Source organism: Mesoplodon mirus, assembly GCF_964341445.2.
Source record: "Mesoplodon mirus genome assembly, chromosome: 11".
In the NCBI taxonomy this organism is placed as follows: domain Eukaryota; kingdom Metazoa; phylum Chordata; class Mammalia; order Artiodactyla; family Ziphiidae; genus Mesoplodon; species Mesoplodon mirus.
The window spans coordinates 7,622,518-7,641,854 of record NC_138987.1 but is presented as its reverse complement, the minus strand read 5'-3'; the positions used below and the strand labels follow the sequence as shown (position 1 = coordinate 7,641,854).

The 19,337-nt window shown below is 33.8% G+C and overlaps 1 protein-coding gene across 1 annotated transcript in view; it reads right to left on the bottom strand.

Annotated features, from left to right (window-relative positions):
• The window catches only part of PTPRQ (protein tyrosine phosphatase receptor type Q), a gene marked incomplete at its 5' end in the record, with an annotated part of 200,301 nt that overhangs the window by 23,092 nt on the left and 157,872 nt on the right, over nucleotides 1-19,337 (bottom strand). Inside the window, 3 exons of the mRNA XM_082636662.1 lie at nucleotides 114-204; nucleotides 3,341-3,422; nucleotides 4,076-4,102. Coding sequence (XP_082492788.1) covers nucleotides 114-204; nucleotides 3,341-3,422; nucleotides 4,076-4,102 — 200 coding nt within the window. The remainder of the gene's footprint in view (nucleotides 1-113; nucleotides 205-3,340; nucleotides 3,423-4,075; nucleotides 4,103-19,337) is intronic.

Here is a 19,337-nt window from a genome sequence, read left to right as displayed (position 1 = left end):
TATTATAATTCAATTAATATGTAATATATATTTAAGAAAAAATGCTAAAATGCATTTTGCTCTCATTTGAAAATGTTTCATTATCTAAAACCAGAAATAGTATGTACACATACATGGTTTTATGTTTGGAAAGCGGTTTTTTGCTCTGTTCCAAGGCAGATCAGCATCAGTGGAAGAAAGATCCTGAAGAAATTTTGGTAATTCCTGTGGATTGAAGTCATTGCAAAGTTTAGATTTATTTCAGAGGTAAACAAGAAGTTCCACTTAGTAAAAGACTATTCTTTATTCTAAATCCTTTTACTTTTAAAATGAAAACACTTCTCATAACTGCAGAAGCAAGGTCAAATTAACAGTAATGAACTTATATGAACTTTCACTGAAAATTCCTGAATAGAATTGATTAGTTGAGCTACTGCTTTCTCTGGCATAATTTCTTTGCCCTTTGGGAAGCTCTGAGGTGCAGCAACCATGTTAGTAACTCCTTTCATACTTTACTAATGGTTTTGTCAAATACACTGTATTATTTAATAGTTTAATGTCTACTTAGTAGGGTAAGGGAGTCGGTGATTTATTTTTTGTTTTTTCTCCTCAGGCAGTGTGATTTCACGCCTATTAATTGGTACAACATTGGTCAGTTTGTGAGAAAATGCCAAAGGTCAATTCCTGTTCTTAGTGGGCATTGTTAAATCGATAGCGGAATGCAAAGGTGTGGTAAAGAATTATCAGAGGAAGGGTCAAGATCTGTTATTGACATTTTGGTGAAAAATCACGATATTATCCATTCATCATAAAGCTGGTGCAAGAAAATGTGTTCATTATTTTGTTGAGCTGATGATTTACATTTATGAAATTTATAGTTTTCCATATTAGAAATGCCTCAATTTACCAAATCCCTTAAAAACTGTTAAAAACCGTGGGGCTTTGCAATTTTTTCCCACTTTATTATAAATGATTTCTTTTAATTGGATAATTTTCCCTTCTCCCTTATTTTTCCTCAAAGAGAATTCTGGACAGTATTTTACATGAGTGTGTATGTGTTAGAGAAGAGGGACAGTGTTAAACATCTGAATTCTGGCGTTTCGGCACTAAAGGCTTAGAAAAAAAATTTTTAACCAAGTGAGGAATCCTAGAACAGCTTCCTTGTGTCAGGTTTTGGGAGAATATGTCAGCATATTTATAAGAGACAAAGAAATAGAGGGGGAAAAGAAGATGAATTGGAATCACCTGAAAAGTGGTACCTATTTTTCCGTAGTTACAGAAGTTTCCATTTATAGATTTAAATGATTATGGCCTTGATAATTAATACCCAATTACTAGGCTGACTGTTTGGATAGTAATGTTACACTCAGTGGTCTTATTCTTATCAGAGCACACAGGGCCTCAACCAGCCTTTCCTATTTAGCTCTTTCTCCTATGGTTCCCACTTTTTAGTGGGATCACAGATGAGTGGAACTGTTTTGCATCCTTATGTTTTTGCATTCATTCTCTCTCTCTAGAATACCTTTTCCCCTTTATCTACTTATTGGACTTCTGCTCCATCCTAAAGTTCATCTGGCAGGTCACCCTTTTGTAAAGTCTTTTCTGACAGCTATCCAAACAGAGTTGATCCTCACTTCTTTCTGCATACCTCCATCATGATACGGTGTCATTTGGGTTTTTTTTTTTTTTATACATGTCTGCAGTTCTTCTTCATCATTTGAACTTCTTTATGAAATCATCACTATGATGGCAAATAGTTGTGCCAGCCACTATTCTTAGTATTACACACATTCAATCAGTTTAGTATTCACAATTCAACAAGATAGATAAAGCATTTTACAAATGAGGACTTTGAACAACAGAGAGTTTAAGTGATTTACCCAAGGTCACTTAGCTGTTTAAGTGTTGAATTCATATATATCAATACCTGTCACATAGTGGAGCTTTTTAATATTTAAGGTATAAGTGAATATGACCTGAGTTACGAGTTTTATCAAACATATGCATCAAATATGCATTTGTTTATTAAAACAGTTTAAAAAATTAATACAGTACTAGAACTAAAAGCAATTAAAAAAACCGTGTTCCTTACATGTGAATATACATTTACCTAATATATACACACAACCTATATATTTATATAAAAACACCCAAGTACTTAAAACCATGATCTCCAAAAAAGTTAAACTAGAAACTTTCTCATTATAATATATGAGAAAATGTTATTGCTAATAAAACTTTTCATCTGCTCAGTCATGTATAATGTTAACTATATTCACTCCTATTCTAGTGAAACTACCCTTTTGTTCCTGAAAAATTGACAGTTCTTGCTGCATAAATGCTAAGAAGAGTTTTATGGCACCACTGATTTTGTTAAATCCAGACCAATATTACTTAAGAAGCATAACCAAAAGCTGTAGGAAATACCATTAATCTTCTCACATTTTTGTGATTATTCCCTGAGAGACTGAAATATTACAATCCTGAATTATTCAAGCCAATTGTTTTTGTTCACACACTAAAAAGTTCGTGAAAAAATAGAAATAAAGTTTTCGGTAACATTTAGAAATCTGTTTTATTTTTATAATACAAAATAATAATCTAAGGAAAGAGCCTCACAAGTTTTAAAATAGCTTGTAGACTAACACATGCCTTATGTTTTAATGTAATTTCAACTTTATAGATATATAAGATGCTAAAAGCAATAAAATTAATCTTAACTTTCAAATAGTGTTAAAGTGACAAGTTCTTAACTTCATATATTCTCCATAATGTGATACAGCATTTATTCCATGATCACTTAAGTAATACCTGTGTTTTACAGGCTTCTTTTTATCTGTTTTTTATTTTTGGAAAGTTCTAAAAATAACATTTTAAAAATAATTCCTGGAAACATCAAGTTCTGTTCTCAGGTTCATCTATACCACTATCATAAACTAAGCAGGCAAATATGAAATGGAATTATTTAGTTTCTAAATCTAAAATAGTTATTTAAATATAAAGCCACATTTACGGTACCACCCAAACCTCGTACACACACAAAACCTGATGCATACAGCATTCTAGAGTTGCAAGTACATCTGGGTGAGAGGGCAAAGAAGAAACAGAGCCAGGCTGCCCTTGCTGGGGAGGTCTCTGATGAGGAGCACCTTTTCCTGACACAGTAGGTGAATAATTCTGTTCAGGTTGCACCGGAGGCTGCCCAGTGTAACGTTACTATCCAAACAATCAACCTGGTAATTGGGTATTGATTATCAAGGCCAGAGTCCTTCATGGCCTTGCAAGCTTAAACTGGACATGAAATGTGACACATGAAACGACTGGAGGTCTGGCAATGTTGTGACAACTGCTAGTAACATACCGAAAATTCTTCTTGAAACTTTAGGTTGTTGTTTGTGCAAAGCTCTTCAACATGTTGCAGAAAGGATTTCTTGCTTATCGGCCTCCAAGCAAAGAAAGGTATAAAATGGAGTCATGTTAGGTTGAGTTCTTTTCCTTTAGCCTGGGCACTCTCTTTACAGTTGACAAGTTAGAGGACAAGGGACATTTCAAAAGCACACAGCCCTTTAAAGTCACTCTGTCATATTTACAAAATTAGCTTCCCCCTTTAAGTTCACTTTCTTTGTATTTCACGGTATAAAAATCCTTCAAATTTTAAGTGACTTTAAATGAATGATTTAACATGTTAATGAAGGAAGTTTTTCAAGCAAATGTAAGGGCATAAAGTCATCATTGAATCCTAAAACACATAAAACCTCTTTGTCATACAGAAAACATTTTATACGTTACAAGGTTTTAGAAGATATAAAATATTGCAGTGACCTCATTCTCGTAACGACATGGTTTTTAAACCCTAAGGAGTTTAAATATCCCTGTATTACTTCCCAAGCTAAAATACAGACATGCAGGCTTCACCCCAGAGAGAGAGAAAGCATTTCTCCAGTTACCATGCAATTAGTCATGCTTTTATGATTTATATCCAGCTTGGAGGTTTTTCTAACAAACATACAAAAAAGGAACCACACATTAAGATTCATCGAATCAGGGAATCCAGAGTTGATACTCAAAAAGAAGAAAAGATAGTTAACAAACTTACTTGATGGATTTTCTATAACTAAGTAACCTGCAACAGAGATTGTGTTAAATGGATTGAGTTGAGGGTACAGCTCTTTCTGAAAGAGTTTTAGATTAAAATCAGGAAAACAGGGTAAATCACCAATGTATAATATGCTATGCCTTTAACTGATATTTGATCATTATTTTAAATTCTATATCATTTTTGAAATTATATTATTTGGACCCAAATAGGGCCAGATAATAATTTGGCTTCTTTCTCAAGCTAAGAAGCTACTCTTTTATATTGTTAGGCATTTGGGGCATTACATCAAAAACAGGTCACTTTTTAATATATTGCATAGTATTTATTGGTCTAAAAAAGTTCACGTGAATTAAATTTTTTTCTTTGTTCATAAAAAGTGCTAAATCAGGGAGGGTGAATCTTTGAAAAATGACATCAAATTGCCTAAGTCTTGTTTCATGAGTGAGTTTTCATGAATATATAACCATAAAAAATGACAATCATTTCAATTACTTTGGATATACATATCTTTTGTGGCAGTTCATTGGTCAAGTTATTTATACTCTGAAAAAAATTGAAATAATTTTTAACAGCTAAATAGACTATGCAACACACAAATTCAGAGATGGGTACATCTTTAATAACATTTGTCATGCACAACAAATTAGCACTGCAAAAAACACAAAAGGCACAAAGTATGATGAAATAAAATGAAGAACATGTACCTTTATCAAAGTTTTTAATTTTAAATATTAGGGATGATTTCACTGTATTTCTTAAGTGACAGATATTTACAAGAGGATATGGTTTTTGAAGTAAAGGACAAACGAAAAAAATTAGATTGAAAAATGTGGCTTAAATACTTTGAAAATGGTCACAGATGTGTGTGTTCAATGAAGAAAACATGAGTCAAAAGAGTGTATTTTATTCAACACAGGAATTGGTGAAAAATATGGAGGTGCTAGAGCAAGTATTATCAAGAAGAGTGGTAGAATTCTTGGTTAATGCTATAGGTGTCCCCAAGCAGAAGGAAGTATCTCTCAGCTCCTCAGGGTATAACCTAGTAGAGCAACGTAGCGTAGCACAGAATCAGGTTAGAGCAAAGTCTTGGTGGATGAGCTTGTGGGCTTCTCACAATGCCCTAGAGTGATTCTAAGGAGGCACCAGAGAAATTCTGACTCTAACTAGATGGATATGGACATGGCTGAATGGGATATTGAATCAGAAGAATCCTTAATTTGGGGACAGGAAAACAGAGTGTATGAATTGGAGGGCCTGGAAAGACTTCTGACACAGGCAGTGGGGACTAAGGCAACAAGCAATCCCCATTGAAAATAATTACCCCTCAGCAAAGACCAGCAAGGAAAAAAGACAACCATGAGCCAGACCCACGCTACCCAAGCCCCTGAAGATGCCTGATGCCCCAGTGTTCCTATGCCATGATATTCCTCAGAAATAGGAAAGGAACGAAGGTCAGGTTGGGCAAATATTAGTGAATTGAGCTTAAGACAGAAATGAATGAGATACTTGAATTAGCAAGACCATTTTCCCTGCTACCAGGCAGAAATGGAAATGCTTGAGTTGTGTGGAGATCACTTTTATAATAGCAGGGAACATTATTGAGTTTGTGATTGGTGAAATTCAAACACTACATCTGCTTTAATGACAGCCATCCTATAGTGGGGAGATTCTCTTTTCCCAGAGGATCCAGGATTATTTGAGGTAGTACTGGCAAAAATATTTTTACTATGCTATCTAGAACCTGAAATAGAGCTAGTTTGTAGAGCAAGAAATAGCTAAAGCACCAGATTATTATTCATATCCTTGTTCTATTTTCATTAATGTTCTATTCTCTCAGTTAGAAATTATGATTAATACCTTTTAGTCAATTTCATTTCAGTGAAGAACTCCACAGAAGGTTGCTTTTATTTTACTATTATTATTTTATTTTGCATTTGAAAGATCTCTCTAGAGATACTGATTTTAAACCATAACTGGCTAGCTATTGGATTTGGGTGGATATTTGTGAATTCTTTTCTTAAAAAATACCATACCCTTTTAAAAATGGCTTCAAATACCTGATCCAGCAATTACCAGCTATATTATCTTGAGCAAGTTACTTAATCTTTCTTAGTTCCTAATTTAGAAAATAGGGCAAATATATGTAAATCAAGCTCATATATGTAAAATGCTAGGAAACGCCCACCCCTGGCTTTGGAAGCAGTATGTAAATGTTAGTTACTATCATTAGTATTAAAATTGCTATTTCTCGTTTTATTGTAAAACTCAAGCTCCTCCTACTGATCTGTTCTACAACTTGATACTGATATAATGATTTTTTTTGTTTCCAAAAGAATAAATTTTACTCAAAACTGGGAAGACTAGATTGCACTAAATTAAGCAGCAAAATTTCCTATGGTATTCTTCCTAATCAGAGTCCCAGAATAAACAGTGATCACAAATATTTCAAAGCCACGTTTGGTTTTCTAGTTCTCAATTCAAATTCTAAATAAATCCCTAATAATATAAAGGCTGTAATAATTGTTTTCATATTATCATGTGAAAGCATTTCTAATCATGCCTGCATTTTTTACATTATTCCTTATAACTACCCTTCACGTTACCCTGTTTGTACTCCAGATATTTTCTTACTATCAGTTTCTTCTACCATTCCAGGTGTTTCCCCACAACCAGATTTTCCTGATTGCTTAATGGCTGATTCAAACGTTAACTCCCCCATGGACCTTACCCTGTTCTGTTACAGAGAAAATCATTTCTTCCTTCTATGAAACTAAATTTCTATGGACAAATCATCTTCCACCTTCTGTTATGGCTATATAAAAGTACATGTATTAAGGACACATGTATTGAGATTCATGTGTGCTTGAAGGCAGGGGCAGGATTAACACTTGGCTTACTACAAGTCCCTCATAAACTTATTCATAGTAGACAGTGAATAAATCATTGTTAAATAAAAAATTGTGGATGAATTCAGACTAAGATACATAGTAAGCTAAATACAACTGCTCTGATTATTATGAGAGAATATCTGAATTAAATGAATTTTCCACAAAAATATTAAGCGATTGAGAATTCTCAGGAGATCCTACTCAAAGGTTTAAATAAGTATGATCAATAGGTCCATCAATAAACAGTATACAGGTCTAAACAAAGCCATATCAGATCCTCTCACATTAGAAGTTAACAGATGCTAGATACTTAGGAAATTACATGAACAATAGAATCACTCTTTTCTAGACAAGTAATTTAAAAAACAGGTTTTAAAAAATAAGATCTATTTGGGTTTATGTATTTATTTTTCAGTATCACTCTCTTTATCTAAACCCAATCATTTTACATAAGCTGTTCTTCACACTTGTATTTACATAATGTGAGAAATAAGGCTTCTAACAGTCTGTTTTTATGTAATTTTCCAGTCTATGCTTATCTCACAATTATGTGTGAACTGAAATCAAAATACCTATCTGGAAAGCTTAAATTGAGAAGACATTTTGGCATAAATTACCTGTTTCAAATAAAAGTTAGTTTTTTTCTTGTTTTTGTCTGTAGTCTCCATGTCATTGTTTTGATTCTTAGCCTCATATTGTATATTTTTCTCTTAACTAGTGGCTGCATTCTAAATTTTATTTTTCTTTGAAGTTTTAAAGTTTTGTTTGTAAACAGGAAAAAATAGTAATGTGGACAATTTATGCAGGGAATTAGAAAAGAAGGTGGCATATAATATGAAGAAAATGCACTGACTTGTTACTGATGAAATTAAATTCCTTTAAGAAAAATTATTTGGTTAGATAAGCATAAAAGAACCTCATAGAAATTAATGTGTATGAAAATCAACAATGTTATTTCAGGAGTGCTATTTTTAAATAAAGTGATCTATGGAGACACTCAAAAAACTTTCTATTAATATTTTTAAAAACTTAAAAAATTGTTACATGGAGAGCATGTTAGACTGGTTTAGTCCTCTTATTTTATTCATTTACAATACAACAGTGAAGGATACTGTCAAATCATATTCAGTTCATTAGTGTATAAATCAATTTGGGAATTGTTCAGATTTCAATAAGATAACTGACCACTTTCCAATATAAAGGGCTAAACACTTTTTATTACATGAATCTTAGCTTAAATCCTGTGCCCTTTTGTTGAAAAAGGGTATTATTTCATGTCTGGGCTCATTTTTTTTCCCAAAGTCTATCAAAAACTTAAATTCCACTCAGATTACTCTTGATAGATCCAGAGAGGAACCATTTATTTATGTTGGCAGTGGTGATTGAAGACCATATTGTCACAGAGACTCAGCTTTACCTCAAGGTCAATTAGTTGAAATCTATAGAGAATTAAAATATAGTGCAAATAGAGAGCCATAGATGATAGCCTATAGATGAGCAGCTTAAATCAGCATTACCAGTGGAATAAGACAAATTGAGAAACAGTGTTTTCTACTTAACCGGTTAAGTTAGGTTAAAAAGAAAAGAACCTCAAATTTTATTGCCTTGATGTAAAAATATGTTATTTGTCACACCAACATGTACTTCATATTCAACTAAAAATCTTTGAAGAATCTGTCTTTCTGGTAAAACATGTTAACTGATCTTTCCAAGTTTTGTAAAATATTGAGTGTGAGGTTTTTAGTTTATATATTTCAATTCATTATTCCAACATTTACATTTATTTCTACAATGATATTCTGTTACTTATCCAAAGCATTTACTGTAATGCTTTCAAAGGGATCTTAATTTTTGTTTTTTTCTATTTTTATTTGTTATAGGCTTTCAAATAGTATCCTTTCAGACCCTCCTCCTTTCTTTTATCAAATCACCAATGACTTTTCTCTGGTCCTCAATACAAATTAAAAATATTATCCCAACCAGTGGCTAGTACTATACAGCTGACTCTAAAACTTCACTTTATAAGGTAAACATGCCACCTGAATAAGTGAGTCATGCAATATTTTTCTTATTATCTAGAAAAATAATCAACTAGTAAATGCTATCTAAGTAGTTCCTCAGCACGTCTCTTTATATCTGTGAGGGCAAATAGGTTTTAAGGGAGCTCAGCTCTTTGAACGGCAGCTCATTAGAGGCCGTGCCCTTCCTTTTTCATCACAGTTATTTCCAGTGCCTGGCACTTGTAGGTGCCCAATTGATAGTTCTTTTATTCAAACAAGGTGAAATGGTCTTTTAAATACATATAGAAGAGCAACATTCTTGCTGACGTCAAAGAGGTGAGGTAAGATTCCCAGGGTTGCAGGAGTTGAATTTTCCTTATTACTAAGCCTCTGTACATTAGCACATGTGAAACCAAATTCCTGACAGATTCTTATTTTGTAAACCGTGTATTTTAAATTAAAACTGTGGTCATAAACCTAGCTACCTCCGGGGCAATAGGGCAGAAGCAGTAGAGAGGATGAAAACACTGCCGACAGCTGTGTGAAGAGATGGGCAAAGGCTCTTAGTGAGGGGACCTAATGAAGAGGAGACATAGCTTGCCAGGCAGGTAAGCACAGAAATTCCTCTGTCGGGGTTAGAAGGTGACCTCAAGAAACTAGATTTGAAAGAAGACTACATCTGTTTTAACAAACGTGATGTATGTAGAGGTGTTTAAAGGTTCTGATTAACCTGAACTATTAAGTTTAGTTCTATCAAAGTAGAAGCTCTGACTGAGCAGGACACTGTTCACTGATTCTAGGGGAAGAAAATGTGGTGATAGAAGAGATACAGTGAGGGTTCGATAAAAATGGAAGCATTTTTCTCTGAGGTTAGCTATGATTCCAAAATGCTAAATGTGATTAGAGTAGAAAAGGGCCTGGCTTCCTCTGTTTAATCACGCTGAGTACTATTCACGGTCAGTGGGAACGTCAGGAGTCTTGGCCCCATCCCATCCAGCCTTGCGGCTCATGGGGCCTCACTCTGCTGTAGTAGATCTGGGATTTTGAAATCAAATGCATTTTCACTCTCTGCCTCCATTCATATATCCTTTACATGAAGAAATTGAGTATCTCTGGGGCACTCAATCAATTGTTGGGTCCATGCTAATGCTGACATTTTGCTATGCTGCCTTCAGAATGTATATAGCCATTTTTATCCTAGGATACAAAAGGCATTTCTGGGCATTAGGGCGATGCCTGAAAGCATGCACAGTTGGCTACCCATTGGTCAGGATAGAAGTCAAATTTCTATGAAATGTGCTGCTTGGTATATGCCCCAGAGTCAGAGAACAGGGAGTGTCATTGTCTGAGTCCTTACAGAATAGTACCTGCAGTAGATGAAATGAGCTTGTGTGAAGTGTGAACCCAGACTCCACCCACCAGACAGAGAACTCAACTCTTGTGTCATTGTAGTAGGACAAGAAGCATGTGAAGAAACCTAGGTAAAAACTGACTTTACTATCCAAGTTAGCACAACATGGTAACACGGCACATGCACATTGGACATGCACATTGCAAGTCAATGTGCATCTTGATGAGGTTAACTTTACCATATCAATAGCATGCAATATCATAGAGGACACTTAGTAAGTAGAAAGTTCAGAGTATTTTGTTTTACAGTTTTTTTGGCTTTGGAAAAAATAGCACATTAATCAACAGCACTTCATATCTTGTATTTTAAAATATAGAGCACACCACCTGAAAAGATTAAAATAATCACAGCAGAGCTCTGCATCACCACAGTAACTTACTGGATGACAAAAATCTCCTTTCGTCTAAAGAAAAATGAAGAGTATCTGGAAGTAAAGATTCATTATTTATTTAGTATAAAAACACACTGCAGTGTTTTTGATTTGCTGCTATAAGAACATGAGCAGTAAATATCTTAAATTTCATTCTACTGTAGGACATTTCTTGTCCCCAATTCACATTTTGTCCAGACATTTCTTATTTGGATTCACATATTTTTGCCATTGCTTGCAAAATAGTTAAGACAGAAGTAAAATTAATGACCAGAATCTGTCAAAGAACTGATGGCAATTAACATGCTAACAATTTTTTTACAAAGAATTTCATACATCAGTCAAATTGTATGTATTCTTACTGACGTCACAAGAATTGTACTATTGTCCAGTTTCTGCAGGATTGAACCTACACTAAAATGCCACCATTCCTTCGCCCCATATCACTAGAGAAGAAGTAATTCAAAAGAAGCAGTTCTTCCCTTCGAATCATTCTCTGTATAGAAAATGCTACTTGAAGAAGGAAGCCATGGGCCCTTGTCTTTTTAACTGGGTTTATATTGATTTAATCCAGTACGCTTCAGAGTTAAATACACACACACACACACACACACATACAATTATAGGTGTATGTTGATACTTCAGAATCAAACTGACCTGGGATCATCTTGGCTGTCCTATTTACTAGGTGCATGACCTTGGACAGTTACCTAAATTCTCTAGGCATCTTTTATTTTTCATCTGTAAAGTGGGGATAAGAGTACCTACCACAAATGATTGAACGGTTGGGTGAGATCATTACATACAAAATTTAACAAATAGTAATTGCTCATAAACAGCAATTACTATGTTAGCAAACCCTGGATGTGAAAGTAGATTGGGGTCATTCTTAATTTTACAGATATGATAAATAACAATAATAATACCAAATGTATTCTGATTTACAGTTTACAAAACATTCATAGGATTCTTTTGAATGGTAGGCTTCCTGAAGGCATATATATTTAATAAAAATTTGACATGCAAACTTCTAAAGTTATTGAAGAAAGAAAGATACTCTTAAAATAGCCATTCAATTGTTTGCTTCATTTTGTTGAGAATTTTATTCCATTCATGATTACTGGATTGGGCCTTGAGTCTTAACATAATGCACCATTACATTCACTCAACTAAAATAGGCAAGATAACTAGTATAGAATGATGCCTAAAATTTGGGGGAAAAAATTGAGGACTGGAAGAAAAGTAGTATCTGTCAAGTAAGAATATTAGTGACATTGATCAATATTATTTTATTTTTTTTCTGATTTAGTCACTGAAAGAAACAAAACTTCTAACTTAAGTGTAGAAAGGAGACAGTGAAAAATAAAAAACATTTTAGCCAGTAGTATCTTTATCTTCTGAAAATTTTGTTGGGTTATTTAATTTTAAGTGTTATAACTCTCTTGGGAAGGCAATCTGTGTTACAGTTAAATTAGTTAAAAACCACAGGGACGGTTAGGCTCAGCAGTGTTTTTGCCTTTTAAATTATATCTTTATTCTTTTAAACTTTCCCAAGAGTTTAATCCTAGATTAATAGGATTAATCCTAGATTTAATATAGGATTTATTTTGTAGAAGTATAGATAATCTATACAATTAAAATACTGGATTTTTTCAACTTCATTGGATCTTTTTAAATTGAAGTATGGTTGAATTACAATGTTATGTTAGTTTCAGGCGTACAGCACAGTGATTCCATTTTATATGTGTGTGTATATGTATATGTATTTTTTCAGATTCCTTTCCCTTAGAGATTATTACAAAATATTGAGTATATTTCCCTGTGCTATACTGTAGGTCCTTGTTGGTTCTCTATTTTATATATAGTAATGTGTATATGTTAATCCCAAACTCCTCATGTATCCCTCACCCCTTCCTTTCCCCTTTGGTAACCCTAAGTTTGTTTCTATATCTGTGAGTCTATTTCTGTTTTGTAAATAAGTTCATTTGAATCTTTTTTAGATTCCACATGTAAGCGATATCGTATGATATTTGTCTTTGACTTACTTCACTTAGTGTGAAAATCTCTAGCTCCATCCATATTGCAGCAGATGGCATTATGTGGTTCTTTTTTTATGGCTGAGTGATATTCCGTTGTATATATATATATATATACCACATCTTCTTCATCCATTCATCTATTGATGGAAATTTAGGTTGCTTCCATGTCTCAACTATTGTAAATAATGCTGCTATGAACACTGGGGTGCATGTTATCTTTTCAAATTAGAGTTTTCTCTGGATATATGCCCAGGAGTGGGATTGCTGGACCATATGGTTACTCCAGCTTTATTTTTTTAAGGAACCCTTCATACTGTTCTGCATAGTGGTTGCACCAATTTACATTCCCACCAACAGTGTAGGAGGGTTCCCTTTTCTCCACACCCTCTCCAGCATTTATTGCTTGTAGATTTTTTGACGATGGCCATTCTGACTGGTGTGAGGTGATACCTCATTGAAGTTTTGATTTGCATTTCTCTACTAATTACTGATGCTGAGCATCTTTTCATGTGCCTCTTGGCCATCTGTATGTCTTCTTTGGAGAAATGTCTATTTAGACCATCCGCCCATTTTTTGATTGTTTGGTTTTTTGATATTGAGCTGCATGAGCTGTTTGTATATTTTGGAGATTAATCCCTTGTGGGTGACTTTGTTTGCAAATATTTTCTCCCATTCTGTGGGTTGTCTTTTTGTTTTGTTTATGGTTTCCTTTGCTGTGCAAAAGATTTTAAGTTTAATTAGGTCCCATTTGTTTATTTTTGTTTCTATTTCCATTACTCTAGAAGGTGGATCAAAAAAGATATTGCTGTGATTTGTGTCAGAGTGTTCTGCCTATGTTTTGCAACTCTGCTCTAAGAGTTTTATAGTATCCGGCCTTACATTTAGGCTTTCAGTCCATTCTGAGGTTTTGTGTGTGTGTGTGTGTGTGTGTGTGTGTGTGTGTGTGTGTGTGTATGCTGTTAGAGAGTGTTCTAATTTCATTCTGTTACATGTAGCTGTCCAGTTTTCCCGGCACCACTTATTGAAGAGACTGTCTTTTCTTCACTGTATATTCTTGCCTCCTTTGTCATAGATCAGTTGACCATAGGTGAGTGGGCTTATCTTTGGACTTTCTATCCTGTTCCACTGATCTATATTTCTGTTTTTGTGCCAGTACCATCCTGTTTTGATGACTCTACCTTTGTGGTATAGTATGAAGTCAGGGAGTCTGATTCCTCCAGCTCCATTTTTCTTTCTCAAGATTGCTTTGGCTATTCGGGGTCTTTTGTGTTTCCATACAAATTGTAAATTTGTTTGCTCTAGTTGGTGAAAAATGCCATGCATGATTTGATAGGGATTGCATTGAATCTGTAGATTGCCTTGGGTAGTATAGTCATTTTGACAATATTGATTCTTCCAATCCAAGAATATGGTATATCTTTCCATCTGTTTGTGTCATCTTCAGTTTCTTTCATCAATGTCTTATAGTTTTCCAAGTACAGGTATTTTGTCTCCTTAGGTAGGTTTATTCCTAGGTATTTTATTCTTTTTGATGCAATGGTAAATGGGATTGTTTCCCTAATTTCTATTTCTGATCTTCCATTGTTAGTGTATAGAAATGCAAAAGATTTCTGTGTATTAATTTTGTATCCTGCAACCTTGCTGAATTCATTGATGATCTCTAGTAGTTTCCTGGTAGTATCTTTAGGATATTCTATGTATAGTATCGTGTCATCTGCAAACAGTGACAGTTTCACTTCTTCTTTTCCAATTTGGATTCCATTTATGTCTTTTTCTTCTCTGATTGCTGTGGCTAGGACTTCCAAAACTATGTTGAATAATAGTGGTGAGAGTGGGCATCCTTGTCTTCTTCCTGATCTTAGAGGAAATGCTGTCAGCTTTTCACTGTTGAGTATGATGTTAGCTGTGGGTTTGCCATATATGACCTTTATTATGTTGAGGTATGATCCCACTATGCCCACTTTCTGGAGAGTTTTTATCATAAATGGGTGTTGAATTTTGTCAGAATCTTTTTCTGCATCTCCTGAGATGGTCATATAATTTTTATTCTTCAGTTTGTTAATGTGTATCACACTGATAAGCAGATATTGAAAAATCCTTGCATCCCTGGGATAGATCCCACTTGATCATAGTATATGATCCTTCTAATGTATTGTTGGATTCAGTTTGCTAGTATTTTGTTGAGGATTTTTGCATCTATGTTTGTCAGTGATATTGGTCTATATATATATATATATATATATTTTTTTTTTTTTTTTTTTTTTTTTGCGGTACGCAGGTCTCTCACTGTTGTGGCCTCTCCCGTTGCGGAGCACAGGCTCCGGACACGCATGCTCAGCAGCCTTGGCTCACGGGCCTAGCCGTTCCACGGCATGTGGGATCTTCCCGGACCGGGGCACGAACCCGTGTCCCCTGTATCGGCAGGCGGACTGTCAACCACTGCGCCACCAGGGAAGCCCTGGTCTATAATTTTTTTGTGTGGTATCTTTGTCTGGTTTTGGCATCAGGGTGATGGTGGTCTCATAGAATGAGTTCAGAAGTATTCCTTCCTCTGCAATTTTTTGGAAGAGTTTCAGAAGGATAGGTGTTAATGATTCTCTAAATGTGTTGTAGAATTCGTCTGTGAAGCCATCTGATCCTGGACTTTTGTTTATTGGGAGTTTTAAAATCACAGATTCAATTTCAGTTCTTGTAATTGGTCTGTTTGTATTTTCTGTTTCTTCCTGGTTCAGTCTTGGAAGGTTGTACCTTTCTAAGAGTTTGTCCATTTCTTCTAGGTTGTCCATTTTATTGGCATATAGTTGCTTGTAGTAGTTTCCTATGGTCCTTCATATTTTTATGGTGTCTGTTGTAACTTTTCCTTTTTCATTTCTAATTTTATTAATTTGGGCCCTCTTCCTTTTTTTCCTCATGAATCTGGTGAAAATTTAATCAATTTGTTTATCTTTTCAAAGAACCAGCTTTTAGTTTCATTGATCTTTTCTGTTGTTTCCTTTGTCTCTATTTCTGCTCTGATCTTTATAATTTCTTTCCTTCTACTAATTTTGGGTTTTGTTTGTTCTTCTTTCCTCTATTTGCTTTAGGTATATGGCTAAGTGGTTTATTTGAGATTTTTCTTGTTTTGCAAGGTAAGCTTGTATCTCTATAAACTTCCCTCTTAGAACCGCTTTTGTTGCGTCCCATAGGTTTTGGATCGTTGTGTTTTCGTTTTCATTTGTCTCTAGGTATTTTCTGACTTCCTCCTTGATTTCTTCAGTGATCTAGGCTCAGCAATTTTAAAGAGATAGGTCTGCGTTACCAGTGTGTGTATGCTCATCTTGCTAATATTTCCTCCTAGAAATGTTTCTCACTTCATTGTGTTAATGGCTGTGTTTTGAAGGAGCCATCACAAAACGTTGTTTTGTTCATTTGTTTATCAAATAGCAAAACCCAAGGGTTATTTTCTAATCTGGTAAATGTGGAATAGATGAGCACAAATATCAAGAATTCTTCCCAAGAAATACAGCTTGCGTTCACTAAGCTATATAGAAAATGTACATAATGAAATGATGTCATTATCATTCCAAATAAGAACTTAAAAAAATCTTAGCATATCTCTGAATGTTCTCATGGATTTATAGAGTATCAAATCTTTGAATTTTGTTCTCTTTCAAGAGAAGAAGAATGAGAGAATTCTTCTTCAGGTCCTTTGTGAAATAAGGTATAATATGATCAAATGATGAGAGTTTATACATATAAAAATTATAGGAAGAATCTTAAAATGTATATAAATATATAGGCAGATATAAAAAATTTCTTAACCACAAAACCCTAAATCCTGAAGAGGATTTAGTACCAAGTATTGTAATGACCACTTTTGGTCAACTAGGTAACTCCCTAAAGTTAATATTTTAACTACTGATTAGATATTTTATCATTTCTGTTATGGACATGTGAAGACCTATAACACTGAGGAAAACTGCAAGTCCAATTAGCATGAAGAAAGTAGGCAGGTTGGAAGGGAAAGAATATGCCTATGCCTCAGGTATAAAGAGCATATATTAATTGGGTAGATTTAAAGGAAATTATCTAAGTTCCTTCTTGTAAATAACAAAGACATATGGCATAAGTACGTTACTCAACAATTTGGAAGCTAACTCCAGCTCTTTGGTTCTTCTGTCTCAGAATCTACCATTAGTCTTTGTGGCTCTACCCTCATCAGACATGTATGGCTTTGAATAGATTTAGATTTTCCAGCACCTGAAATACAGGTGAAGAGAGCTTCAGTGAAGAATGACCACATGCATATGTGCACATGGCTAATTATGAATCTGTTAGTTACTGTTTTTTCTAGTCTTATTGTCTAATGTATTAGTGACTTTATTAACATGAAAAACCTTCAGTAAATAATAAAGCTGGAGGTAGATCTCTATAATGAAAAGAATTACTACCAAACCACTTGATAGTTATTTTAATAAATTTCTGTAATAAATCAAGCAAAGCATATTAGTATGTGCCATTGGAATTACCAATGAGAAAGTTTTTACAGTCACGATTACTAGAATCATAACAAGTAAATGAGAAAGCAAAAAGCATGAAAACAAATTTCTAAGTGTGCTATGACTAGTGGTAATACATACCCGTTTTCTATGTGCAAAAACAGATAAAAATTGTTTGAAATATACTTTAAAGGCAATTGTACATCCATGTACAAATAAAGTGACATATATATAAATAAACATGGAACAGGAAAATAAATGAGTCAAGGTTAAATAAGGCTGTCCCTGAATTATAAGTACCCGATAATAAACAATCTATACAGTCTTTGCCCACCTTTTCCATTAGCTGTCATGACAGTCATTGTTTTAAAAATATATATCTTATTCCTTTTTGATAATGGCTGTGTTCAGCAGTGGAGTAGGGGGCAAGCTGTGAAAACACATAGAGCTTAGGGGATCTGACCTCACATAGCCTCTATAGAATGGTAACCTCTTCGAAAAAGAATACTTTCTCCAATACTGACTGGCTTTTTTCACTCTATTATAACTCCTAAAGATCTACTTACTAGAGACTTTTGGGGGATTAACAAAGAATCTTTTAAAAAATGCTGTAAAATTGTTTGGGCACTTAGAAATTCACGTTTTAGTATGAACAGATTCAACTAAATTGTTCAAAAAACTAAAATTAATTGCACTCAGAGATTTGAAGTTCTATCCCTTGTATACTTTCACCTGTAGAAGAAAGAGATGGAGATCCCAGGCCTGAACTCAGAAAGGAGTGTGGAAAGGGAGTTGGGGCCCACAGGGGTAAAGGAGAAGAAACTTCCTTTTACTATGCAGTATGACCCTTACAGAACTGAGACACAGAGCCTAATACTAGTAATGCTCTATTGTTGCTATGATGTGATTTAACTTTGACAGGTTACCCTGAAAATTGGTTGATCTTTCATGTGGAAAACTATGTCCTGCTTAATATATAACCATCTTACACATAGTCTTTGGAGCACTATCCATTTTAGATAGGAACAACCTGTATTGGAACATAAACAAATGTAGATAAATATAAATATAAACAAATGTAGATAAATGTAGATAAATATAAATACAAATTTCTTTGTAATTTACTGATAACACTGAATAACTTTCATTTTGTCGCATTTGGAAGGACCCTGCTTATCAGATGACACTTCCCTCTATAGCACGTATATATACTTATACGTATATCTACATATAGCACGTAGATATTTTTAGACATACTGAAAATATTTTTGCAAGGTAAATCTATTAGGTAAAGACCAACTTTGGTAAATAACTATAAATTATTAATTCCTTTTTAAGACCTTTGATGCCATATTTTCAGAGTTGGTAACAATTTCTAAAATTCAACACAGCTGTGCAGGTACTTTGTAACAATTGTCATGTGCTTGTAAGCATCACAAAATATTGGATCTCATAAGAATTGAAACTTGTTAAGACAATCTGATGATAGTTTTTATTAAGAATTTGGAAAAAGAAAAAAACTATCAATCACTGAACAAGCAAAAAAATAAAAAATATAAAAGAATTTGGTGAGTTATCTTAATATTAAGTTTTTCAAATGTGCCAACATTTTGAATAATTTATCTTTACAATTAAGCATTCTACTATTTCCAATACATAATGATGACATATTTAGTATACATGTTTTTACTTTTCCTTTCAAAGGTAATTTTAACTTTGTATTTAATTCTTAAATACTAGGCAGTTTAAAAAAATGAAGTGTTAATACACAATTTAGACTTCTAATGTCATTTTATACTAAAATAAGGAGGCATAAGACAGGCTTTTATAAAAATGATATAAACAATATCAAGTAGTTACAAATTTAATTTAAATTTGTGATAAAAAATGTGGACACCTCCAGGAAATCCAATGTAAAAAAAAACTGTCATCTGAAGTGAATTATTAAATATAATTTTAAAGATTTAATGTGTACAAATATTTGTCTCAGGAAAAAAAGGCTTGGTTGAACATTATAGTCCAAGGTTCCTATTGAACTCGAAAGTATTAGGAAGATTGATTCTCCGAACACCA